This window comes from Cydia strobilella, chromosome 10 (assembly GCF_947568885.1).
Source record: "Cydia strobilella chromosome 10, ilCydStro3.1, whole genome shotgun sequence".
In the NCBI taxonomy this organism is placed as follows: Eukaryota; Metazoa; Arthropoda; class Insecta; order Lepidoptera; family Tortricidae; genus Cydia; species Cydia strobilella.
Window position 1 is genome coordinate 5545964 of NC_086050.1, and position 23963 is coordinate 5569926.

Genomic DNA, 23963 nt, shown 5'->3' on the forward strand with positions numbered 1-23963 from the left:
CACTACCCACTAGGCCAGACCAGTCATCAATTATACAATTAGATATAATTTTTCCTTACATACATTGTTGTATATCAGGTCAAGTTTATAAACATTTAAGTAATCATGTACAGGAATGTGTAATCTTCATCCATTTTATCTATTTGTAAATTTGTAAAGCGACCATGAATTGTAATATGCCATACGACTAAATAAATAAATCTAAACAGGCATTTAAATGTTGATTTATTTAATTAGTGTTCTTCTAGTTACTATAAATTGGGACATAAAATTGACAGAACTTTATTTTTTCCCAATAGCCGAAAGTTCTGTTTTTGTCATTTTCATTTATAAATTTTCTTGAAGTGAATAGGAATTTGCATCGAATAAATGCAAATATTTTACTCCAAAAAAGTATTAAAGACCAATATGTTATTTATTTTATCAAACAAGTTCAACAGTATGACAGTAAAGTTATGTAATGTAAATTCAAGAGATACTATTTTTTCTCTTACAGTTGGAACAATGGAGAAAACCACCTTATATTTAACATGCTGCCCGGATCAGCACCCAACTTTGAGACTGTCCTCGATCTCAACACAGGGAAGGCCATCATAGCCGGGGCCGGGTTTGACACCTGGTCCTTCCGCTACGGCTTCGACGTGGCCATCCCAGTCTACAGCCCTCTCGCAGCTCACATAGACAGCACACAACCAGACGACAAGAAATACTTAATATTATCCACCCAACTAAACATCCCGAGAGATTACTTATCTATATTACAGAATATAGCGTCATCATCAAACGATTTAATACTTCTAGATAGATGTAAAGGTGCAGATCACAGTAAACGCTGTGAGTACATAACGGGGAGGGTATTTAACTACCCAGAAGTATTAAAAGATGGGATGTTTTGTTTAGTCATACGTAGTGCAAGACTATCCCAAGCTGTGTTAATGGATATCTTAGCATCGCAGTGTATTCCTATAATAGTGGCTGATTCTATTGTGATGCCTTTTAACTCGCATGTGGATTGGAATAAAATAGCAATATTTGTACCTGAAGAGAATTTGAAGAATGTTTTGAAGGTAGTGCACGCGGTGAGTGAGGAGAGGCGTGGGGAGTTATATTGGCAGCAGAGATGGGTGTACGAGAGATACTTCTCGAGTATACAGAAGATAACTATGACTATGTTGGAGATTATTAATGAGAAGGTGTTCCCGTTGGCAGCTAGGAGTTACGAGGATTGGAACATGCCGGAACATTTGGTGAGTTTAGTTGATAATTGGTATCATTTTCAGGCTAGCGTACCATTTTAACAATCGTACAAACGCATTTTATTTCGTGTATTACTTACAACTTTTTTCGGCGTTTAAAGCTGACGGTTATTTTTCTGGACATATTTTTTACTATTTGTCAAAGTTCATGGAATGCTCCCTTGGTTGGTTGGATGGTTGGATGCTTCTCATTAACTATAACCACCGACAAAGTGGTATGTTTTTCCTTGTTATACCTATCCTCTACTTCTCTTACGTTGAAGTAGCAATAAACAAAAGCGAGTTAGTTTAAAACACCTGCGAAATATGTAGGTATGTTAAATTCCCGAACTATATTTGCTTGAATCATCTCGTCAATGAGTGCAAGCCGTATACATTTTATTATTCAGGTGTGTTAGAATGGCGGTAACTTAAGGAAAATAATAAAAAAGAGACATGTGGTTATTATATAAGCTAGAAGATTTATTAGGTATGCCCCGTGTGACATAGGCTGTTTACAATCTAACTAGTGTTCACCCGAAACCGGATTTATTGTGGAAACCGAAACCGATTTTGCTCTAGTTGTGGCCGAAACTAAACCTCGGGCCGAAACCTGCCGATACCGAAACCGAAACGTCGGTCAGATCTAATTTTAACCAACATGGTTTTAAACATGGTTTTGTGCGAAATGGATCCGTACTTAATTGTATAAAAGTTTCACTTGTCGATACAAATCGAAAGTAAAACACGTTTGCAGCCGTAACCTGCACAGTGAGCCGCCAGCTTTATTAAACGGTTTTCATTAAGTCCCCGGCAAGCTCGGCCGAATTTCACCTTCCCATACCATACAAACGGAGTTTCGTTCTCATTTTAAAACTACGTGTTGGATTGTAATGAAACTTTGCACATACAATGACATGAGGTATATCTAGGCCTGTAATTAGTTTATATAGCTACAGTTTATAAAACAAACGAAATAGAGCAAAAACAAGTTTTGAATAAAAAACTTAAATTCGCTGTATTTTTTTAACTATGGTATCTGAAGCTACATAAACTAATTACAGACATAGATATACCTTATCCTATTGTAAGTACAAAGTTTCAGAGCAATGTAGCTACTCGTTTTAAAATGAGAGCGTAACTACGTTCGTATGGAGAACCGAGCTTGCCGGGGACTTTTAAACATTACCGCTACTCAGTTGTAATCATAAATAGAACCGCAAATCTGGCCGCAGGTATACATTTCACAGCAGGCAATTTTGTTTGAAAATACAGTGAAACAATCCTCAACACAATTCGCGGGGGATTTGTATCGCTTTTCGTTGTCAAAAATATTGTTGCCGTTAGGCTCAGCGCGCACTGACGATTATTGCCACCGTTTTATTTATTTGCGGTTTATAAATTACGGCGTTATAAAATGTTTTTGTTAATAATAGGGTAGTTTATGTCAGAACTAGTCAGAAGCGCGCCGAAAGTATCTGCCATCCTGAAATAGTTTTCCAAATAGACCTACCGAGCTACCTATACATATCTCTACACCTACAGTTGGCGATGAAAAGTATCTGCCTCATCATTCTATTATTCAACATACAGAAATGTATTCTCTTTTGTAAAGCTATTAGAAAATCGTAGATACTTTTGACGCGTAGTCTGATCCGCTACTTTGGATGCTGTAGCTATACCACTTATAAATTATAGATATGTACTTCTCAAATCTCCTTTCTAAGTCCACGAAGTACCACTCCACTCTACTTTGCAGATAGCCTGTCGAACTAAACCTATGCAGTTGCTATAAATCGGATACTGTAGGGCCTCCAAAGCTGATAATAGCCCAAACTGCCACATGGGACGAGCAAGGCCAGTCTTCCGCAAACTTGATAGGTTTAGATAGCCGCAGTGCCGAAAGTCGCACGTACTGCGCCGGACTTGCGGTCTCTGGTAGAGATGCGATGTTCCGCGGGATATTCCCGGGATTTCCCGCCTTTAGGCACTGTTGGGGATTTATTATTTCCTTACTCAAATTTGATTTTTTATACAGGCTTAAGAGTCCCCGCCATCACGTCCGAATTTCACCTTCCCATACATACGGAGTTTCGTTCTCATTTTAAAACTACGTGTTGGATTGTAATGAAACTTTGCACTTACAATGATTTGAGGTATATCTAGGTCTGTAATTAGTTTATATAGCTCCAGTTTATAAAACAAACGAAGAAGAGCAAAAACAACTTTTGTGTGAAAAACTTATAATCGCTGTATTTTTTTAACTATGGTATGTGAAGCTACATAAACTAATTACAGACATAGTTATACCTTGTACTCATGTGAGTACAAAGTTTCAGAGCAAACTAGCTACTAGTTTTAAAATGAGAGCGTAACTACGTTTGTATGGAGAACCAAGCTTGCTTGTACCTTGGTAAGTTGGTACCTATTTTTGTAGGTGTTTTACCTTACCTACAAATTTATTTTTTATATAACCATAAATTTTATGGGCTAATTCACATACTTTTAGTTACTCTCTTTCATATTTTTACTCCTTACAGATACAGATCTTTTAGTGCTCAAAAATGGACACCTAGCTTTTAGAAAAACATGACGGAAACATGTCGTGTAAATAATTAAAAATACGTGCCACTCGTAACATTAATTTAATATTAGTATGTTTTTTGTTTAAATTCGACTTTATACTGTGGTCATATTCCCAAAATGGGTATTTTAATCGATAAGGCAAACTTACAATGACGTTTCGATTTTTAAAATTATGTTACTCATGAGAGAAAAACATAAACCCCGGGAACACGTGCATATGCGGGAATATTCCCGCGGCCATCAAAACTCCCAAAATGGGTATTTTAGTCGGCTGAACAGCTACGAAGTTGGGCTAAGTAGGCCGCCCCGAGTTGCAAACTTACAATAATGTAGCTTTGTGACGCCTCGACTTTTAAACAATTCATGGATGCCGTTGGGATCGCTTCATATCTTTTGGGGATCGTGGATTTAATTTTATCATTATTCATTTATCGAATTTCCACTTTAAGTGTAAGGCGTGAGTGGACGCTCGAGTTGAGCGTGCAGCGGGGCGGGGCGTGCGGCGTGCATGTTAAACAAATGCAAACGTATAGGAGCGGCCTTAGTGCACGCTGCTCAAATCATTTGTGTGAACTGTATCTACTTGGTTGCAAATAAAGATTGAATTGAATTGAATTTAATCACTTGTGAGTCCGACGCCACGCTGCACGCCCCGCCTAACGCTCCGCTTCGAGCGTCCACTCAGGCCTTACACTAAGGCTGCCTTTCCAACAGAGCTGTGCGAGGATGCGTAGCTAGGGAATTGTCATAAGTGGAGTGTCAATCTATTCATATTATTCACAGATCTACAATGTACAAGATCGTCTGTAAAATAAAAATAAAAGTGCGACCAAAATCAGAATAATGTCAAGTGTCATTGACAAACATATTTATCCCCTCTACATATTCGAACCACCATGTTATGTAACAATCGAAGTCAAGGATATTAATTCGACAATTATGTCAACACTAAAAGATAAACAACACATTACGCCTCACTTCGATTGGTTGGCTCAGAGGGATTACTTATAACACGTTATAGATATTCATTACTATACGATGCTCCTACGGAATGCCCCATAAAAGATAATACGAGGGATGATAGAGCAGCTCATAAGCTTTCCATTTATAGACCGCAGGCCAGGAGCATATATCAACAGTCATCGCCTCCCGGCCGATACTTTGTCAGATGATAGTTTAGATGCTATCATGAAATAAAAAACCGGCCAAGTACAAGTCGGACTCGCACACGAAGGGTTCTGTGCCATTACGCAAAAAACGGCAAAAAATCACGTTTGTTATGGGAGCCCCACTTAAATATTTATTTTATTCTGTTTTTAGTATTTGTTGTTATATCGGCAAGAAAAATAGGTACATCATCTGTGAAAATTTCAACTGTCTAGCTATCACGGTTCATGAGATACAGCCTGGTGACAGACGGACAGACAGACAGACGGACGGACATCGGAGTCTTAGTAATAGGGTCCCGGTTTTACCCTTTGGGTACGGAACCCTAAAAATAGTGAGCCGGTTGTATCGCGGTGGAGACCGTCAGTTGATGACATGAACATGTAAAAAAATTTTTTTTTTCAGTCATCGCCTCCCGATTGATATTGTGCCAGATGATAGTTTAGATGCTATTTTAAATTAAGAAAAACCGTGAGCCGGTTGTATCGCGGTGGAAAGAAAGTCAGCTCGTCGCATGAAAATGTAAAAAACAAGCGCTTTACCTGTCGGCTGACGATTTTTTAATTCACAATAGCATCTAAACTATCATCTGACAAAGTATCAAACGGGAGGCGATGACAATTTTTTTACGTTTTCCGGTGTAGGGTTTGCTCCCGGTACTGAGTTTGAATGGCGAGAACCGGGAATTCCCGGTTCTCGCCATACAAACTCAGTACCGGGAGCAAACCCTATTCCGGTGGCTGCCGTTCCTCAACCCTCCAACGGAGCGGCAGCTGACGGCCACCAGGGTTCATCATACATAGCCGTTAACCACTATACGAGTTATCGCCCGGGAGGCGATTCGTCATGGAAATCTGTTTCTGGCTCGCGGTATATTACCCCTATGTATGTGCAGCGTTTGTAATAGTTTCGGCGATGCTCGTATAATCTTATTTTACTCTACCAAAAATCGTTGCCTATTTTAAAATAAAATAAACTACTAACATAAGAAAACAGGAAGTCGTTTCATTGCGGAAAACTATAGTCTAGGTAATTATAGCCTTAATATATGTATCTACCTATAAGACATATATGTTATTTTGAATCCAAGCTTCGTTCGGACCCTGAAATCTATTAGTGTAGCTTTTATCTCCAAAAAAGACCTCATGGTTCCTAAGAATCTCTCTCGTCTCAAAGTTTCTAACTTATCCTCACTGCCCCATTAGGATTTAAGTCCCTCCAGATTCTTATAATTCCGCTCACGTTCAGAAAGGAATGTTATATCACCAAAGGGTTGCTATACGTCAGGATTTCCCCTGACATGTCAGCATTTTTCGTCTTTTGTCAGGGTTGCGAAAAATTTTTGCGAGTGTGGGTTTAAGAAACCTCAACTAACTACTAGAAGCTAGCTAAATTAAAAGTTTGGAGTTGTAGTAGCTACAGCAAAATTAAAAATACTCCAGATTAAAGAGATTCCGTGACAGAAGAGTGTTTTTGCCGATTGATCTGACGTGCAAATTTTTTAACAGGATTATATTTTCAGTTATTAAGATAAAAGGTAAAAATCCGCCATGGTAGGAGTTGCAAATTTCGAACCCGCACGGTGGCCATTTCTTCCGTCGTAAGGCGCGCCATCTGTTTCCTCCCTTTCTGTTTTCCTGGCCTTATGATGACTCTTAAAATCGCTATAATCTGCGACGCAAGTACATCGAGTTTAGTTGGTAAAATAACTCGAAGCTTCCATACCTACTTCATCTGTTGTAATATAATAAATAAGAAAAGTTTGCAAGCTAGGGATAACGGCTACAATGCCGATAATCCACTGTATCACTGAAAGAAACGAGATAGACGAAAGATAAGTGTACAAAATCCTTCGTTCTTACAATAATCGCCAAGATGGTGAGAGGTCTGTTCTGAGATTAAGTGTCAAACAAACATTTGCTTTTATATTTAAGCCTAAAAATGAAACAAGTCTTTATACTGGCGTTGATATTGAATGTTGGTTAATTAAAGTATTATTCACATAAGTATATCAGCAAAAACACACTACCTGTAAATATTGCTATTAGATAGGTACTATTGGCGCGTCGTGATTGGAAGTACTTTTAGTTTTGATTGCAAGTAGGTGTGTTGATTTCTTTTCCATTTTTAGGATGTTCAAATAAACTTACGGCATCCCCTCGCTATCATTTTCAGCGCCTACGGTGTCGCTGCAAAAACGTCAAATCGTCGATTATCGTGATAGATGAGTACTTCCCCTTTATACTGATCACTTCCAAACATTATCTAACCAACAAGCCTAATGCTGATCTCTAAATTCTCAACAGCTATTGGTTATCGCAGATCATTCTTGGCTGGTTATTCCGAGATGTAAGTTCGGTAAGCCAGTGGTAGCAAAGCCAGTCGCAAACCCAAATTTCCCGAAGTCATTTGTTATCTAGCACCGGCTGCGGCCAGTTTGTTTGTGAGAAATATTGCAAGAATTTTACGAAGGCTTTATAAGGTTTATAATATGAGCGAAGACTTTAGAATTTTAGCTGCACAGCCTGAGCGGCTACTTTTACGCCTTCTCTCTCTCCTTAGCATTATTATTCCCATCTGATTGTGGGGTCTGCTTTTCTTGTCTTTTCTCTCCACTTCCCACGATCGGACGTGTCGTCTACTGAAACGTCGCAGGCCCTCATGTCTTTTGCTATGGTATCTGCCCATCTCATCTTCGGTCTTCCTCTTCCTCTGGACCCAGCAATGTTCAGATCCATAGCAACATTCCCGATGTAATCAGGAGGTCTTCTTTTCACGTGTCTAAACCATTTCAGTCGACTCTCTTGTAGCTTATCGGCGATATCACGTACTCCGAGGCTACCGCGAACGTGCTCGTTGCGTATCTTACTTTGCCTTACTTTTGAATATTCCGTTTATTTGGTAAGGTTAGATCCCCATCTAACAAACACTTGTAGGGAATCCATATACTGTTTCTCTTGCCCCGAGCAAAATAAACTATGTTTCTCTTAACCCACATAGTCATGTGACATGAGTCATGACCTTACATTACATCTAATCGCTTTTTAGACACTTACTGTCACAGACCAACCCCTATAGACGGAGCTTATAGGACGACTCGCGGTCACCACTCGTGCGAGCAATAATAGCACTTATAAAATAATTCTCTCTATAAGCGTGCAACTTATAGTGGGCAGCATGGGACTCCTTTGTTTATTGGCGCGATACGTAAATGTCAAGTTATTTATTAAACACATGATGAAAAACTATGGAAGCGTAAGGCAGCGTACGTGAACTGGAGGGAGCAGCACTTGCTCATTGTCGTGAAATGTCAATGTCAAGTTTTTGTTTTAGAGCACATGTTGGAAGACCCTTCAATGTGCGAGATCCCTATATGTTTAGTCGTTTTAGCGCGATTACTTACATATCAAAACATTGTTTGCTATGGACCACTGTTTACGAGTTAATTACGAAAAACTAAAAAAAGGAATCATCCACCCCTATTTATAAGTACTTTCAGTATGTTGTTTATACCAAAATTCGTGTAAACACGGATTATTTCCCCTATTTTTCCTTTCTTGGGTGTCCTTCCTGCCCAATATATAAATTTCATTGACAATATTTCTTTATATCGGAAGGTTTGCGATAATTTTCCAAATAGGTATAAACCTCCCAATTCCCAAGTTACATAACAGGCTACCGATCTGTAAAAGTCGTCCCTCACATTTATATTACTAAGTATCGAAGTTAATGGAGTATCATTGAGCCGCCTCTGATATCATTTAGGTATTTCTCGAGAGGCCTCAACATTTTTAGTTCTATTTCTTTTCTTTGAATTCGCCAGATTGACGATTCCTCCGCGGGATTTTGTTGTAATATCGGTAATAGATATTAGGGAATTGAGTTATAAATTTCTCGGGTCATTTGTCTGACTCCGAACGTTGAACAGGATCGTTGGAAGTCGGTTATAAATATTTAATTTGAGCATATTTAAAGGGAACGGTTTGGGCAATTTTCTGCGAAAAGGTTTTTGCAGCTATTTGCTGAATTTATTTACATAATAATTTATATTGTTTTATTTACTGACTAAAAAAGGAGAAGGATCGACGTGTAGATACGTTTTTCGTTCGTTTTATTTATGTATGACGTATGACCAGGCATGACAATTTTCATGATTGCCCAATTATATATCACATCGGTGGCAAACAAGCTTACGGCCCGTCTGATGGTGAGCAGTCTCCGTATGTACGCCTATGTACGCCTGCAACTCCAGAGGAGTTACATGTGCGTTGCTGACCCTAACTCCGCACCCTCGTTGAGCTCTGATCTGATTAAAAACAGTTTCTGAGATTCTTCATTTAGGTAAGTATAAATATAAACTAAGTACATACTCTTCTTTAAATTAATCTAATTGTGCTTTGTTTGTAGAAAAATCTAAATACGTTATAAAGCATTTAGCAATAGATTAGCTGCAGTGCCTGCTGCAGTGGCGTAACTAGACCAACTAAAGATGTGCAAGGAAAGTTAAAGATTTTCGCAGGAAATAAAGGAATTTTTTATTTCGGAAATGGAAAATTTGGTCTCCTCTTGGTGAAATTGGTGCCCTCTCTCCATTTTGCCCGCTTTGCCCGATATTTACCTAAGTACATTACTGGCACTGGCCATGGCTTCCATTGTCAAGACGTTAGTGTGCGTGTTCAGATATTTTTGAGCACCTCGGCCGCTACAATATCTGACTGCGATTGTACTCTCCTAGTTGTTCTTAAGAAGTTTTGACTGAGCTGAAAAACTGAGCTACATTATAAATTCTGAACACTGAAATATAAATATTTAGAAAGGACTTATACTTGTTGAAGTCTTGAAATATAGTCTAGGGGAAAGCTTCGTAAAATTAATATCATAAATTTCACCTGAGTATATTGCGCCTTGCTTTTATTTGAAAATTGTTTATATTACCTTTGTTGTGTTGTGTTTATGAGTATTTGCACAATAGGAACGTTCGCTGTAATTAAACTAAATTATTTTCACCTCAGCAGCTCGAACAAGCCTACTTTCGTCACTCCCTGGAGTGAGGAAAGTGCGACTTTCCTCACTCCAGGGAGTGAAACAATGTAGCTTTTTAATTTAGTGAAGGCCATGAACTTCATACTTTTATTACATTTTTTTTATGGTACGGTACGGTACGGTACGGTACGGTCCGGTCCGGTCCGGTCCGGTCCGGTCCGGTCCGGTCTCGTCTCGTCTCGTCTCGTATCGTATCGTATCGTATCTTATCGTATCGTACATATTATAATACTTTTTTTTCTGTTTATTCTGTGTAATTCGAAATACATTTTAACCTTTAATATGTTCTCACTACTGAGGTGAAAAATTATGTGTGCAACACGAGAGCAAAGTTATTGTACATCTCGTGTTTTTGAGTCCCTCGCTACGCTCAAGATTCTACCTTAGAAGCAGTCGCTTCGCTCGTGATTCAATTATAGAATCTTTCGCTTTCTCGGGACTCAAAATAAACACTCGCAAGAAAAACCAACTTTCCTCTCTTGTTGCACAAATAACTATTGACACTAAAAACGAAGTAAAAGCACTAGAAAATTATCGGAAAAACTTAGGCCGCAGTTCAAACGGAAATCACTTCAAAGAGCAGGTAATTTGGCTATGACGTCACACGCAACTATGTTAGTCAATATCCATATTATAAGTAAGGTCAATGTGGAGAAGACCGGCATGTAAATCTTTTGGTAAGGAAGACAGTTATAGGTCAATAATTCTATAGGTAGTATTTGTATACGTATTTCGCTCAGACACAGTCGGAAAGAAAGAGCTTCGCTCCTTCAGCTCTACCGATATTCTGTAAGTGGAGTGTGTATACAAACGCAAGAGTTAGAAGCGACGAAAGAGCTTTTAGACGGTCTTCTCCACATTGACATGAATGCTAATATCGGGTTAATTTTTTTCACTTCACCAGCCCAATATGAACCAACAAGTTCTGTTATTAGCTCTACTAGCTATATACAGTCGGGAAAGTACAATTACAGGCTTACATATATACAGGCTGATTCCAGTGCCCTCAGGGCACGTCAGCGTCACATGTACGGCTGACAGGTCTCTGGCAGTTAGGGTTACCAGGTGAGAGTTCCTATTTTACGCGATAGCTGTGTACATAAAAACTTCGGGAATTTGCTTGAAATCAACATACATAATTCTCTATACTTAACAATTTCACAGTTTACCGCTCATATGTATTTGCCCATTTCAGACATTGGTAAACGAGATAAGAAATTAACATAGTTTATCCATCTTACATTGAGAAAATTTGCTAGATACTTTAAAAATCTCTTGGCAATTTATTAAGTTTGTGAATTCGTTCTTACTGATTTTAATCAGGCAATAATTCCGTTCCGAATCGAAACCTTAATTTTGTGACATTACATAAAACAATAAGTACCTAACTGTAAATCGGGACGGCGTCCCAATAATTTTGAAATTATTTGTCACCCTTTTCGTGGTAAAGGAAAAAAGTTCTCTCGCTGTTGCTGTGGTGAACTGATATCGAAATTACGTCAGAATTAAAATATACAAGGACAAGCTTCGGGTTGCACTACGCACTACGCATTATTAACGGAATTATCAACTCTAAATATGGCAGCGGCAGCGCCGGCAGCTGTCGTACCATACAGAAATGACAATTTTTTTTTACAAGCAAAGTTTAACGAACTGCAATGACTTTGAGAGATGGTTTAGTGAAAGCGGCAGCCCATAGACGAGTATGAAAGGGTTATAAGGTTAAAGGGCAGTTTGCCCCATTATCGATGAAGAAATCGAGGGTACTGTTAAAAAATATGTTAGAAACTCCTACAGTTTTTTATATACCAAGTCGTGCATTTGCCATCGGAAAGTTATTTCAGTTCGAAAATGCTGACTAAAAAGTGTGTTAGGAAAAAAGAAACGTTTCCCCGATCCGATACCTATGTATTATCCTATAGAACTGCGGCTGTAGGAAGCTCGCATCGCATGTCGTATTATTTCACGTTTCTCGTCGAATTGCCTTTTTACAGTGCTGATTTATTTAGCAATTTCAATCGGAATTGCAAACATTGAAGTCCATAATAGTTTTTCATTGGTTTGAAAAGAAAAACACGGTCGCAATTTAGTTGATATTTCTTTGTGTGAAATGCTAATTGAGTAAGTTTGTTATTAAAGTAATGATCGCCATTAAAAGTATCTCTGGTATAGGTACAAAATGTTCATAAATGTCTGCACTTGCTGTTTAACCGCCTCTACAATACAGGAATTAATTTTTCATCATTTCATCTTGCATGCAGTAACCTCTACGAATAATATGTTTCGTCGCCGTAAAACCTATAGTTTGCTCTACAATCCTCTTATGTATCTGATGGCAATTCTGATCGGTTCACGATTTTGATTGTAGGTACTTGCTATTATTAAATTATTACAAATCTCAATACCATAAATTTGCAATCAATGTTTTTTTTTTTCAAACACACTAAGGTCTGTTTTTTTATTCCGTAGACTAAAATGACGTTTCATGTGTAAGACATGACATTTCTTAGTACCACATGAAATGTCTTTTTAGTCTACGGAATAAAAGAACAGAATATTGCGTGTTGTGTTGTTTTTGTGAATTGAGTTTAAAATTTTTAAAAGGAAGTGTTTATTGGTGAACTAAAATAGTTTTCTTGATTTTGATTCGTATTTGATAAACTAACGTCTAATGTTGCCATGAAAAATCCGAACCGAACTCTAATTGGTTGCACGGAAACGCGCCCCTTAAAACTTTTGCACTTTTGGGTAACGGACTAACGGACGAGCACTTTAGCGTATATTTATTTTATAAATATATGTCCCGTCCTTTAGAATCTTCCTCCTGGCTAATCTCACATCAAGGACACTTGGTCCATTTTTTTCCCTCGGCGACTGGGACTTCCATTATTTTGCCAAAAAAACGGTTGGCTAAATTTAATTTGTTTTCGTGTAGTGCTGAAGGCAGTGAAAGTCGTCCGTATCCGAAAGTTTTTTTTTATTTTTTAATAAGGGTTTAATTTTGGAGTTTCAATGTGGACTCGGAATACTAGATAAGACTACTAGGTACAGGTAGAATACTAGGTAAGAAGGGAGGAGAGGTAGAATACTAGGTAAGAAGGTCTTCCTTGGTTGTTAAATTAGACAATATGTAGTTGTAAATATATTAATGCCATCCATCAACTAAAAACATTTTAAATCAAGATTGAAGCCGATAACATTATTTTTCTCAAAAATGGACAGCAAAGTCGACGTTGCCGGTTAAAAAGTAAGTCGCGAAGTGCGTTGTTGCAGTCTCGTTTTCGGGACTGCAATGTTGCATACAAATTCCATTATTTGTCGAGTTCCAAACTTTTTAAAAGTTGAAGTGGCCATATCAAATGTAGGCATAGGCAGCCAAACAGATGATCAGTACTTATTATTATAATGTTGGTACCGCGACTATGTAGGTGTCTCAAATAGGTTGGCGTATTTTCAGCAGAAAAATACACTTTTATTTTTAATTAAAAAAAAACGGCGGCAAAGCAAATCTTAATACTTTTTTCTGTGAAAGTATATATACATAAGAACGTTGCTTCTGTAAAATATTTCTATTATATTTGTATTTATTGCGCCATTTTTGAGAAAAGCACTATATATGACTCGGCTGGAAGGCTACTTGCTGGCTTCGGATTCAATTAAACGGACTCCCAAGGTCGTCCGTTTAAAACGAATCCTCAGCCAGGAAGTAGCTACTTCCGAGCCTCGACAATAATGTACTATTAACGCACTATTTACGAATTTATACGAATTAACTGAGGAGGCAGATGCTAGGATGAACTATTTAAATTACGAATTCAAAATAATGTATATCAGTAGTTGGCATCATGTTGTATATGGGTCTACGTCATTTAATTATGATACTTATAATTACATCGCCATTTCTTCCTGTCTTCGGTTTCGTGTGGACATTTTCCCTTCGGGACATCTATCAGGAACCAGTATGTTATTGATTTAGGCCGTCCATCCTCTTCGACTTAGTCATTTATAAATGTCGTTATGTCCATATTTTCTTATTTTTGTCGAGATAACGTCGAGTGACCGATAACTTGATAAATGTTAGGACTATGTGCACCTTCTGTTTTGTTCCTAAAAAAACTTTGTAGACAAGTTTATTACTCATTAAACAGGTTAGGTTAGGGCAGCATTTCCCAAACTATGGGTCGCGACCTAATATTAAGTGGGCTCTGAAACTACTAGAAAATCTGAGCGTTACCAAAAATACTTTAATGCCCCCTTGTTAAGGCCAAGAGTTAATTGGACCCAAAAATGGCAGTTTTTGTTAAGTGTGTCGGAGCGAGCACTTTGGTCGACGAGTCAACTTTGGGAACCACTGGGTTAGGGATTTTGTAAAAACATATTGGAACCTCTTGTTTTCATAAGATTTTTCTTATGCCCTCTTTCTTTCTTATGTCTGTCCGGGGACTTTCATTTTGAATCGTGAAAGAATTAGTGAAATCGTTCCAACAGTTTGGAAGATTAACATCCAATCTATTCTAAGTTTGTCGGATAAAGAAGCTTTTAAGAGTTTTTTTTAAATATTCTTTAACTATTGAAAGATACGGCGTCGGAAAAGTCATCTATTTTTAAATGAGCCAAAAATACTCGAAATGCTGCATAGATACCTAGTATACAATAAATTAATATCCATAAGGTGATAATAGGGAGGTTTTGCATGTTTTGGCGTAAAATCGTATCAAATATAAAACTTAAATGGATTGGCTTACGGAACTGGCTCATGGGAATCGAGTTATAGTTGCCTCGTCACTGTTATTTGGTAAATCTATTATTAATGGGCCGAGTTAGCTCCATCAATATTATTGTATTATCGCGGAATAAGGAACTCCGAAACTGGAACACGTTATCTTTTCCGTAGAAGGAGCGCGGTGCGTAGCGCCAAGAACCGAATACGTATAAGTCAGGCAATAATGAACCGTTTGACAATGCCATAGGAACTTTGACGTTGATGTCGTTATCGTGGTCGTGTGATAAGCGAGCTCACCTGGTAGGGTCTGCGATTTTGCATGTCAAGGAGTGTTATTCAAATCGCTGATAAAGTGCAGACGAGTCGGTCGGGCGCTCGGTTCACTTTTCGATTATGCATATCCGTGATAGAGCGAGCAATGGAGATAATCTCTGCGATATCGATTTTGAAATGAGTCGATTTAGCTCAGAGAGTAGCCATGACTGAAGTGGCAGTGGGTGGGCGGGCATTGCTCGTAAAACCGCTGGCCGTTAGAAAGCAAAATGGTTCTTGAGTGTCGACAGCGAACCTGCGAACCCAGCCAGGGAAAGCCACCAGCAGGGTGGACCGATGGTCTGGTCAAGACTCGAGGGGACCGTAAGATGAGGTCAGCACATGATCAGTTGTTGTAGTGAGGCTTATATCCAGCAGTGGACGGCTTTCGGCTGATATGATGATGATGGATATTGTGTTGATGTTGAGGTCACAGCTTAACTGAGCGATCGCCTTGTACTATTTAAGCTATGGGAATACAGGCAACGAGGTAAAGGATATGTTCGCAAGCCTTAGTAATGACAGTGCGGTGGCATTGGATTTTGGACTATACGTGGTTAGCCTAGAGTAGGAATTGCAACTTATGTAATAATACGATATTGTGAAAGTTATTCGTTGATATATTATCTTGGTCTTTCTTTTGACAAACAAAGTATTTAGGTACTTTCTCCGTCAAACACGTGTACCTTACCTATTTGTAAGACTTAGCTTAACCTTTTAAACAGTGAAATGAAATACGACGTTGCGAAATGCTTTTTGACATATTTCTGTGTATTTATTTGGTACCAATTGATATTTTATATGAATAGTTACTGAATTAACCTCTTGTCTTGTGTGTGTTAAGGATCCTGAACGAATGTATCGTCTTCTTTTTGCATTTTATCGAGAACGTTTTTTTACTGCTCTATACAGCACAACTCCGCTTTTAACTCACGTTTTTTGACCACCAGTACATAAGATAGGTTAAGTAGCAATATAGCAATCATACAATTTTGCTTATAGTGCCAAAAATATATATTAATCTAACAAAAAAATCAAGTAATTGTACTTGGTATCTTCTATATATATACCAATTGCTATTAGGAACAACTCTCTTACGACTCCACTCTTGCCATATTAGCTAATTCGGTACGGTGTTCCTTTTCTGTAGTATATATAGTATAATATATCGTAATTTTCCTACCTTCCTTGTAAAATAATTATACCTATCGATACGATGGTACCATTAATTTAGCAATAATATGGATTTTTGCATTAGGTATAGTAATAGCTTGATAGTCAACGCCAAAAACGCTTGTGGTGTTAATGGCGTACGCTCTGTACCTTCTTGATCTTGGCGTGTAAGCAACGCAAACAAGCAAAGTCGGTTTACGGACGATAATTTTGTGTGAAAACGTCATAAGAATGTCACGTCACGTTACCATGGAGATCTGTCCACCACGTTACCATGGAGATCTGTCCACAACGTGACACTTTTTCGTGCATGCTACCGGTGTTCATCGATTTATAAGACGTTATCACGTCAAAAAAAGATCAGATAGGTCGCGGTAGATTATTAGGATCGTTGAAACAAAACTGAAAATTTTACGGTTTCAGAAAATGCAGTAGGTGCGATAACGACCCAGTTGCGAAACATTACAGTTTTCTATTGTTCCATCCATTAGTAGAAAACCCGCATTTTTGTGTAAATAAAGGCGCATTCTTTGAAGCACATAATTTTTGCAGCAAGCTTTTCTCTTTGTTAAGTTAGTATATTAAAAGAAAGTTTTAAACTCAATTTGTATTTAGCTTAATAAAGCTTGTAGCTGTAGCCTATCGGCCTGATCCGAACTTTAAGATACGTCAAAAATTTGCTAAAGATTGATTTGTCCCATTAATATTTATCTATAATGAATTCTTGGACACAGTGGGCTCTGAATAATAATAATATACATCCACTCACTTACATTCTTCTTCAGCTTTCTGTTATAATGAACACATGTAGGATAGTACGCAAATTCTTAGCTTTAGAAAATTAGGGTATTACATATCCTTCTATATTCGTTTGGCCAAAAGCCCGCGAATATGGAAGTAAAATCACCTCCAACCGGAGAGAAAAACAAATTGAAACAAATAAATAATAATAATAATAATAATGAATACCTACCAACTACCTAACTACCTATCTACCAACTTCACATTACTTGCAGCGGAAAAATCTTATGTAAATATATATTTGGCTGGGTATATATACAATGTTTATGAATAAATCACAACAACGGTGGTTTTTTTCGAGATATTAGCTGAAATGAAATCTCAACGCATTATCATGTCTAGACCTGATACAAACAAACGCTCGGGACTTAGCTTACCGTTAATGTTCTACTTATTGACATATGTAGCTTTAAGCTACGTGACTTCACTATTTTCCTTATCAAGAGTTTGCGACGAGCAAATATTCTTACTATGCTTTTTATTTTTGACTGATATTTTTTCTCATATCTTCTATTTGGAGGAACATAATCGCTTGTGTACCGGTGGGTATTCCTCTCTATTACGCTTACACGAGTATTGGACTGAACAATCTTGTTTATCGGTATTTATGTAGAGCTATTGATACATTTAATATTGTGCTAGGATAATTATGAACGGACAAAACTATATCCTCCTACAGTATCGCAAAATAAATGTCGTCACTTTTGGGTTCTCAAATTTTAGCATCACCTGCTAAGTTAGCACCGACTTATCACCTTAAATATCAGTGACAATCTGACAATACATGCGTGCCATACTTAACGTAGCACTTGATGTGCAGAATTAGTGTAGACAGACTCCTGGAGGTATAAATACGATTGTAATAACAGGCTATGAAGTTGATCTGGATCTGTCAGTGTCAAAAGTGATCACTTTTCAATGCATATCCAATTCATACCCTGTTATTACAATCAGGATAAGCCTTTAGGTAGGTCTCGATGTATCTACGGAAAATGGTAACCAAAATTTTATTTGTGTTTATTTTATCTTTATTGAACAGTGAATAAAGTACCAAAGACAGACTTCATGCCATTGTCAAATTAGTGTGCCAAATCTTGAGGGACATATCATCGAAGTATCACAAAATTTTTGGAGTCAACTCCCCAAGTTCAAGAAGTTTTCGCAAACTAGCTAATTTTCTTTTATATACTAATAGCTTACCTATGTATTATTTATCACGACTGCTCATTCTTTAACACTTTATTAATATTTAATTAGCAACAGAAACTTACAATCAAACCGCCATCGAACGTCAACCAACTCCTTAGATGCGTAGATTACGCACTGACCAATTTTGAGCACGAAATCCCTATTAACATGTTCTTGTATTTTCGCCACGAATTGGACGGACTGGTGTAAATTGACCTTTATCTCTATTTCAATTATACATTAATATCTGGGAGACCGGAAAACATAAAAACTCAAAAATGCGCGTTTTCCCAGAGATAAGACCTAGCTAGATCGATTTTTCGCCCTCCCAAAACCCCCATATAGCAAATTTCATCGAAATCGTTAGAGCCGTTTCCGAGATCCCCGATATACATATATACAAGAATTGCTCGTTTAAAGGTATAAGATATGATTCAAGAAAACCAGGTGTGACCAACGAACTAGAGTATAACTTTCTATTGAAGTCTGACTAGAGCTCAAAAATTACCCCACGGGAATTGTGTCGAGAGCGACTCAACTGTACTGCGCGCATGATGACAAGCTTGACAACGTCAAATATTGAATTGCCGCGCAAGAGGTTTGACGTAACTATATAATTTAATTTTAGCCAATCAAAACTTTTATTGGGGATGGAAGTTTGTATGGGAAATCGATAAAAAGCAAATTTGATCAAAAATAAGCTACCCAAATTACTAACTCTTCGCAGACGAAGTGGCAGGCAAAAGCTAGTAGGTAATATATTCAGTATTTTTGGTTAACTATAAAGTGTCAGACCCAGCGACTAAATATATAAAGATCGGATTTACACATGTGGATTTGGAGTGAAGCATCCACTGCGATCAGTCGGTGTATGATAAATATGGACAGGGTTCGGCCGTACCGCACATTTTAAACATCTTTGTGGATGGATCGACTCGCCCAGATGCGACTGTGGCGCCGAGTCGCAGACTGTCCAACACATAGTCCAGGAGTGCCCCCTCAGAGCCTACCCTGGAAGCCCCGATGACCTGTTCTCACTTACCTCTGACGCAGCCCAATGGCTGAGAACCTTGGATATAAACCTGTGACATACCTGCTATATTTTCGATTTATTTGTGACTTTTTATGCCATTCGATTAAATAAATGTTAAATATTATTGTTTAATACACATAATGGCAATAAACTGGTGTCATCCGTCCATGCATAATGACAGTTGTGTCTACAAGTGCAGTGTGGTGCAGTATTTATTATTTGACCATGATATAATCGTACACCCCAGGCCAAAAGTATGGAAACAACGTTGTTTTCTTTAATATCTCATGTTTCTATCTTTGTTGTATATATCTGTAAACTAAGACTTACATTAGGCAAACCCAAAAGATTAAAAATACACGCTTAATATCAAAACTATATATATCTTATATATCTTAGGTACTGTATTAGTTGTGTATCCAATTGTTACTTCTGTGTACCTGCCTATTTATAGGCAGTGCCGAACAAGCCCTGTTTCTACTTGTTATCAATATCAGTATGTTATAATTAATGGAACTATAGGTCTTATTGTATATCTGCAAGTTTAAACTTATCTGTATGTGACTGTTTGTTTCCTAAAAAAAAAAAAATTAAAATATTGTCAAAAAGCTAAAAAAATAAAGTAGGAAAGTTACATAATTATACCTACCCTTTAATTACATGACAAAATGTTAAATTGGCAGCTATCACAGCCGGAGTAATTTACTTGTAAAATGTTCTATTATTATTTTCACCTCAGCAGCTCGAACAAGCCTACTTTCGTCACTCCCTGGAGTGAGGAAAGTGCGACTTTCCTCACTCCAGGGAGTGAAACAATGTAGCTTTTTAATTTAGTGAAGGCCATGAACTTCATACTACGGTACGGTACGGTACGGTACGGTCCGGTCCGGTCCGGTCCGGTCTCGTCTCGTCTCGTCTCGTCTCGTATCGTATCGTATCTCATCGTATCGTATCGTATCTTATCGTATCGTACATATTATAATATTTTTTTTTTCTGTTTATTCTGTGTAATTCGAAATACATTTTAACCTTTAATATGTTCTGACTACTGAGGTGAAAAATTATGTGTGCAACACGAGAGCAAAGTTATTTTACATCTCGTGTTTTTGAGTCCCTCGCTACGCTCAAGATTCTACCTTAGAATCTTTCGCTTTCTCGGGACTCAAAATAAACACTCGCAAGAAAAACCAACTTTCCTCTCTTGTTGCACAAATAACTATTTTACCAAATTGTCAAATATACTACTCAGTATAAAATCCACCGCTTAAAAGATCACACTTTTCTATTGAAATACAAGCTTGTTTCCATACTTTGGGCCTGGCATGTACATCGCGCTTATACTGGTTAAAAAGGTGTACTCGTTCGTGCTAGGTCAGGGATCGGAATGGCACTTGTTGGAAATAACGTGATCGTCGGGCCAGTGGATTACGGGAAGTAAATTCACGTTTCTAGTGAAATATGAAAATAATGAATGATTTCATTAGTGCTTAGGATATAGTTCAGGGATCGCCTAATCGCCGTTCGTGGCCCTCATCACATGCCGCTCTTTCGGCGACACAATTTAATCTCTTCTAGTGTCCCAAAAATTACATTTTAAAATATAATTTTAACGCTTTAACTAGTGATTAATCGTGGACCTTCCTTTTTTATGTACAAAAAGGCCTTTTGCAGGCTTAGTTGCCCACCCAACTTTAATTATCAATGTTAAGAACGTAATGGAACAATTCGATTATAAAAGTTAATAATGTCAAGTGAGCTCTGTTAATGCCTGCCACAATTACAGTTCAGACCAAAAATTTACTCTCTTTACGTCTGAAAGATCCTAAAGCCTCAGTAATCTTTAAACGCTCAAAATCCACGTGAGAAGTTTCATTGAGTTTTATCGGGTCTTGCACTTCACCCCGCTTAGAGAAGTACTCTCGAGCGAACTTACGGAATCGACGAACAGAAACCAACGAGCGAACTTGATGCAATTTGTGATGCCCATAGTTCGGAAACTCACCAAAAGTGGCATTAACCCCTGCCCCAGTTGGGGACCTAACGTCCCAGGGGGCCGTCGGTCGTGGATTTCACCTTTTGACATTGTGATGGGGTAACCCGGTACTTTTACATTTTCACGAGGTGTCTTAAAGGTTAAGCCGGTGAAGGTACTTAAGCCCACCGAAGTTTTAAAGATGTTTAAAAGTTTACGAAGAAAAATGTATTCCAATCATTCCAAAAGCGCAATGCGTCAGTCTCACTATATGTTTTTTTCTTTTTACTCCGTTACTTGTAGCAAATCTGTTTGAAGTATCATAGACAGTCGCCTCTTTCTCTCGCTAGCTTTTTTAAAAAACCGGCCAAGTGCGAGTCGGACTCGCACACGAAGGGTTCCGTACCATTACGCAACAAAATTACGTTTGTTGTATGGGAGCCCTACTTAAATATTTATTTTATTCTGTTTTTAGTATTTGTTGTTATAGCGGCAACCGAAATACAACATCTGTGAAAATTTCAACTGTCTAGCTATCACGGTTCATGAGATACAGCCTGGTGACAGACAGACAGACGGACAGTGGAGTCTTAGTAATAGGGTTCCCGTTTTTACCTTTTGGGTACGGAACCCTAAAAAGCAGCAGGGATGATAACGTTTACTATCATTGCAAAGTCCGTGCAGAGTTAGTTTGGTCCGAGTCTATAATAGAGCGGCGGTGGTAGTTGCTGTGACGTCAAAAAGTCGGCAGTCCAAGGTTTATACTTTTTGTCTTTAATCATACCATGTGGGGTATCAAATGAAAGGGCTTTGTGAGTAGATCACAAATATATAACATTTTTACTACTGTAACATTTTTACTACTTCGTCTAACAAATTATTAGAAAACGTTGAAAAATTTCACAATCCACAGTTGACTTTGTACTGCTCTAAATTGAAAATGACTGAATGGATCATTCCATAGAGTGACTGTAAATATCCTCTACACAATGTTAAAAAATAATGAATGATGAATATCCTCTACAATGTAGAGGATATTCACTTTTATTAGAGTCTACATAATGGCAAAACCTAGTCAATAATCATTTTGCGGAGAACGTGTTTAATACTAAATGCAATCTAGGTTACATGAGAAAAAAAATGTAGGTTAAATAAGTGTTTTGTCAAAAATTTCATTTATGATATAAGCTTTTATTGCTGAATGTACTTTTCTTTCAACAGGCAGTTAATATACTCATCGAAACAATTCTTACAACACAATTAGTTTGCGTTTTTATAAGCCTACCTCCAGTGTCCATCATCAGGTCGATGGTCGAGGTCGATGGTACCATAATATTGCATTGTCACCCAGCCTACATATGTATATGAAGTTTCAGCTCAATCAAATAATATCTTTCAATATTTGACCGAACATACATACATACAAAAATTGCAAGTTAAAAAAGTTAAAAAAGTAGCTAAACGTAGTTTCAAATAATCGAGCAGCCTTCGCGGTTATAAAGCCGTTCCTAGCTCCGTCCGTCAGGTGTCCGAGATGTTTATCGCTGAGCCGAGAGATCTTGCACCCCAGTTCCACTGGAGTAGTTCTACTTACCGGATAACAAACTTAAGCAATCTATGGATTCAGAGGGGTTGCGTTCAAACGGCTGAGTAAAGCCGGCGCGGCGGTTGTGGTGATATTAAAACGAATTGCAGAGTTTTTGGCAGCATTCTGTTTGAAGCTATTTTTATTCTATTAAATAGTTTGTAGAAACATGCCCCGATGAATCACTTAAGCCTGAATTGCGAAAAAATTGTGTGATTTTTTTGATAACGAACTTAGGCAATCAATGGATTCAAAGGGGTTGCATACAAACGGCTGAGTAAAGCCTTGTGGGGAAATTAAAACGAAAGTTGTAGAGTTTAATTGCAATATTCTGTTTGGAGTTATTTGTATTCTATTAGATAAAAATATGGGCAGATGGAACAGTTCATTATCTAGTATAAAAATAATATCAGCAGCTAAAAGTTAGTTTTAAATTGTCGACCAGCCTTCACGGTTGTAAAGCCGTTCATAGCTCACCGTCCGTCAGGTGTCCGAAATGCTTTATCGCTGAGAGATCTCGCACCCCGTGTGTGTAGATAAAATAGTATAAATATAAATACATAGTAAAGGTATCAGAAGGATCAGTTAAGTTCATATACAAATTGTTCTTGCATCCATAGGACGTGATGTAAGCATGAATGTTGCCGGTTTATTCGTTTGATCGTAACAGCTGCAAACTTGTGACGTAGTTGCTTTAACGCCCAGAAGTACCAGAAAGATTTACGACAAATTCGTTTAGCCATGGCATCGCTGATCGCATAATAAAACATCTACAAATCTACATTGTATCGAGATTTATTGCTAGTTTACCCAAATAAGGCATCTTATATACGGTAAAACGTGTCAGTTTCCTTTCTTATACTACTGTCCTAAGTGAAATAGGCCGGAGCCTGCAAAACATGGCGAAGGTCACGCCATTATCTCATAAAGCCTGGGTATGTTTGTGCTGTTATATACAACAACTAATGTCATTTACCATTCACGCCTCCCATTATATCCTGTGGCGTAATTCAGATGAATAGTGGACTTTGTCCCTATAATTTATGGTCTGACGCTTCAAGGTTGACCTAGAAACGGACCTTTTTATTTGGATTCTAGAAAAAGCTACACTTTATTAAACGCTGAAAAGATTTTCTGTTATAAAG

The 23963-nt window shown here is 37.9% G+C and overlaps 2 protein-coding genes across 2 annotated transcripts in view; both read left to right on the forward strand.

The window, feature by feature from the left end:
- Positions 1–23963, forward strand: part of LOC134744681 (transmembrane emp24 domain-containing protein eca) — a 351400-nt gene that overhangs the window by 260480 nt on the left and 66957 nt on the right. The window lies entirely within an intron of this gene.
- The window catches only part of LOC134744564 (exostosin-2), a 60571-nt gene that overhangs the window by 1045 nt on the left and 35563 nt on the right, over positions 1–23963 (forward strand). Inside the window, exon 2 of the mRNA XM_063678402.1 lies at positions 497–1247. Within this exon, the coding sequence (XP_063534472.1) occupies positions 497–1247 (751 nt within the window). The remainder of the gene's footprint in view (positions 1–496; positions 1248–23963) is intronic.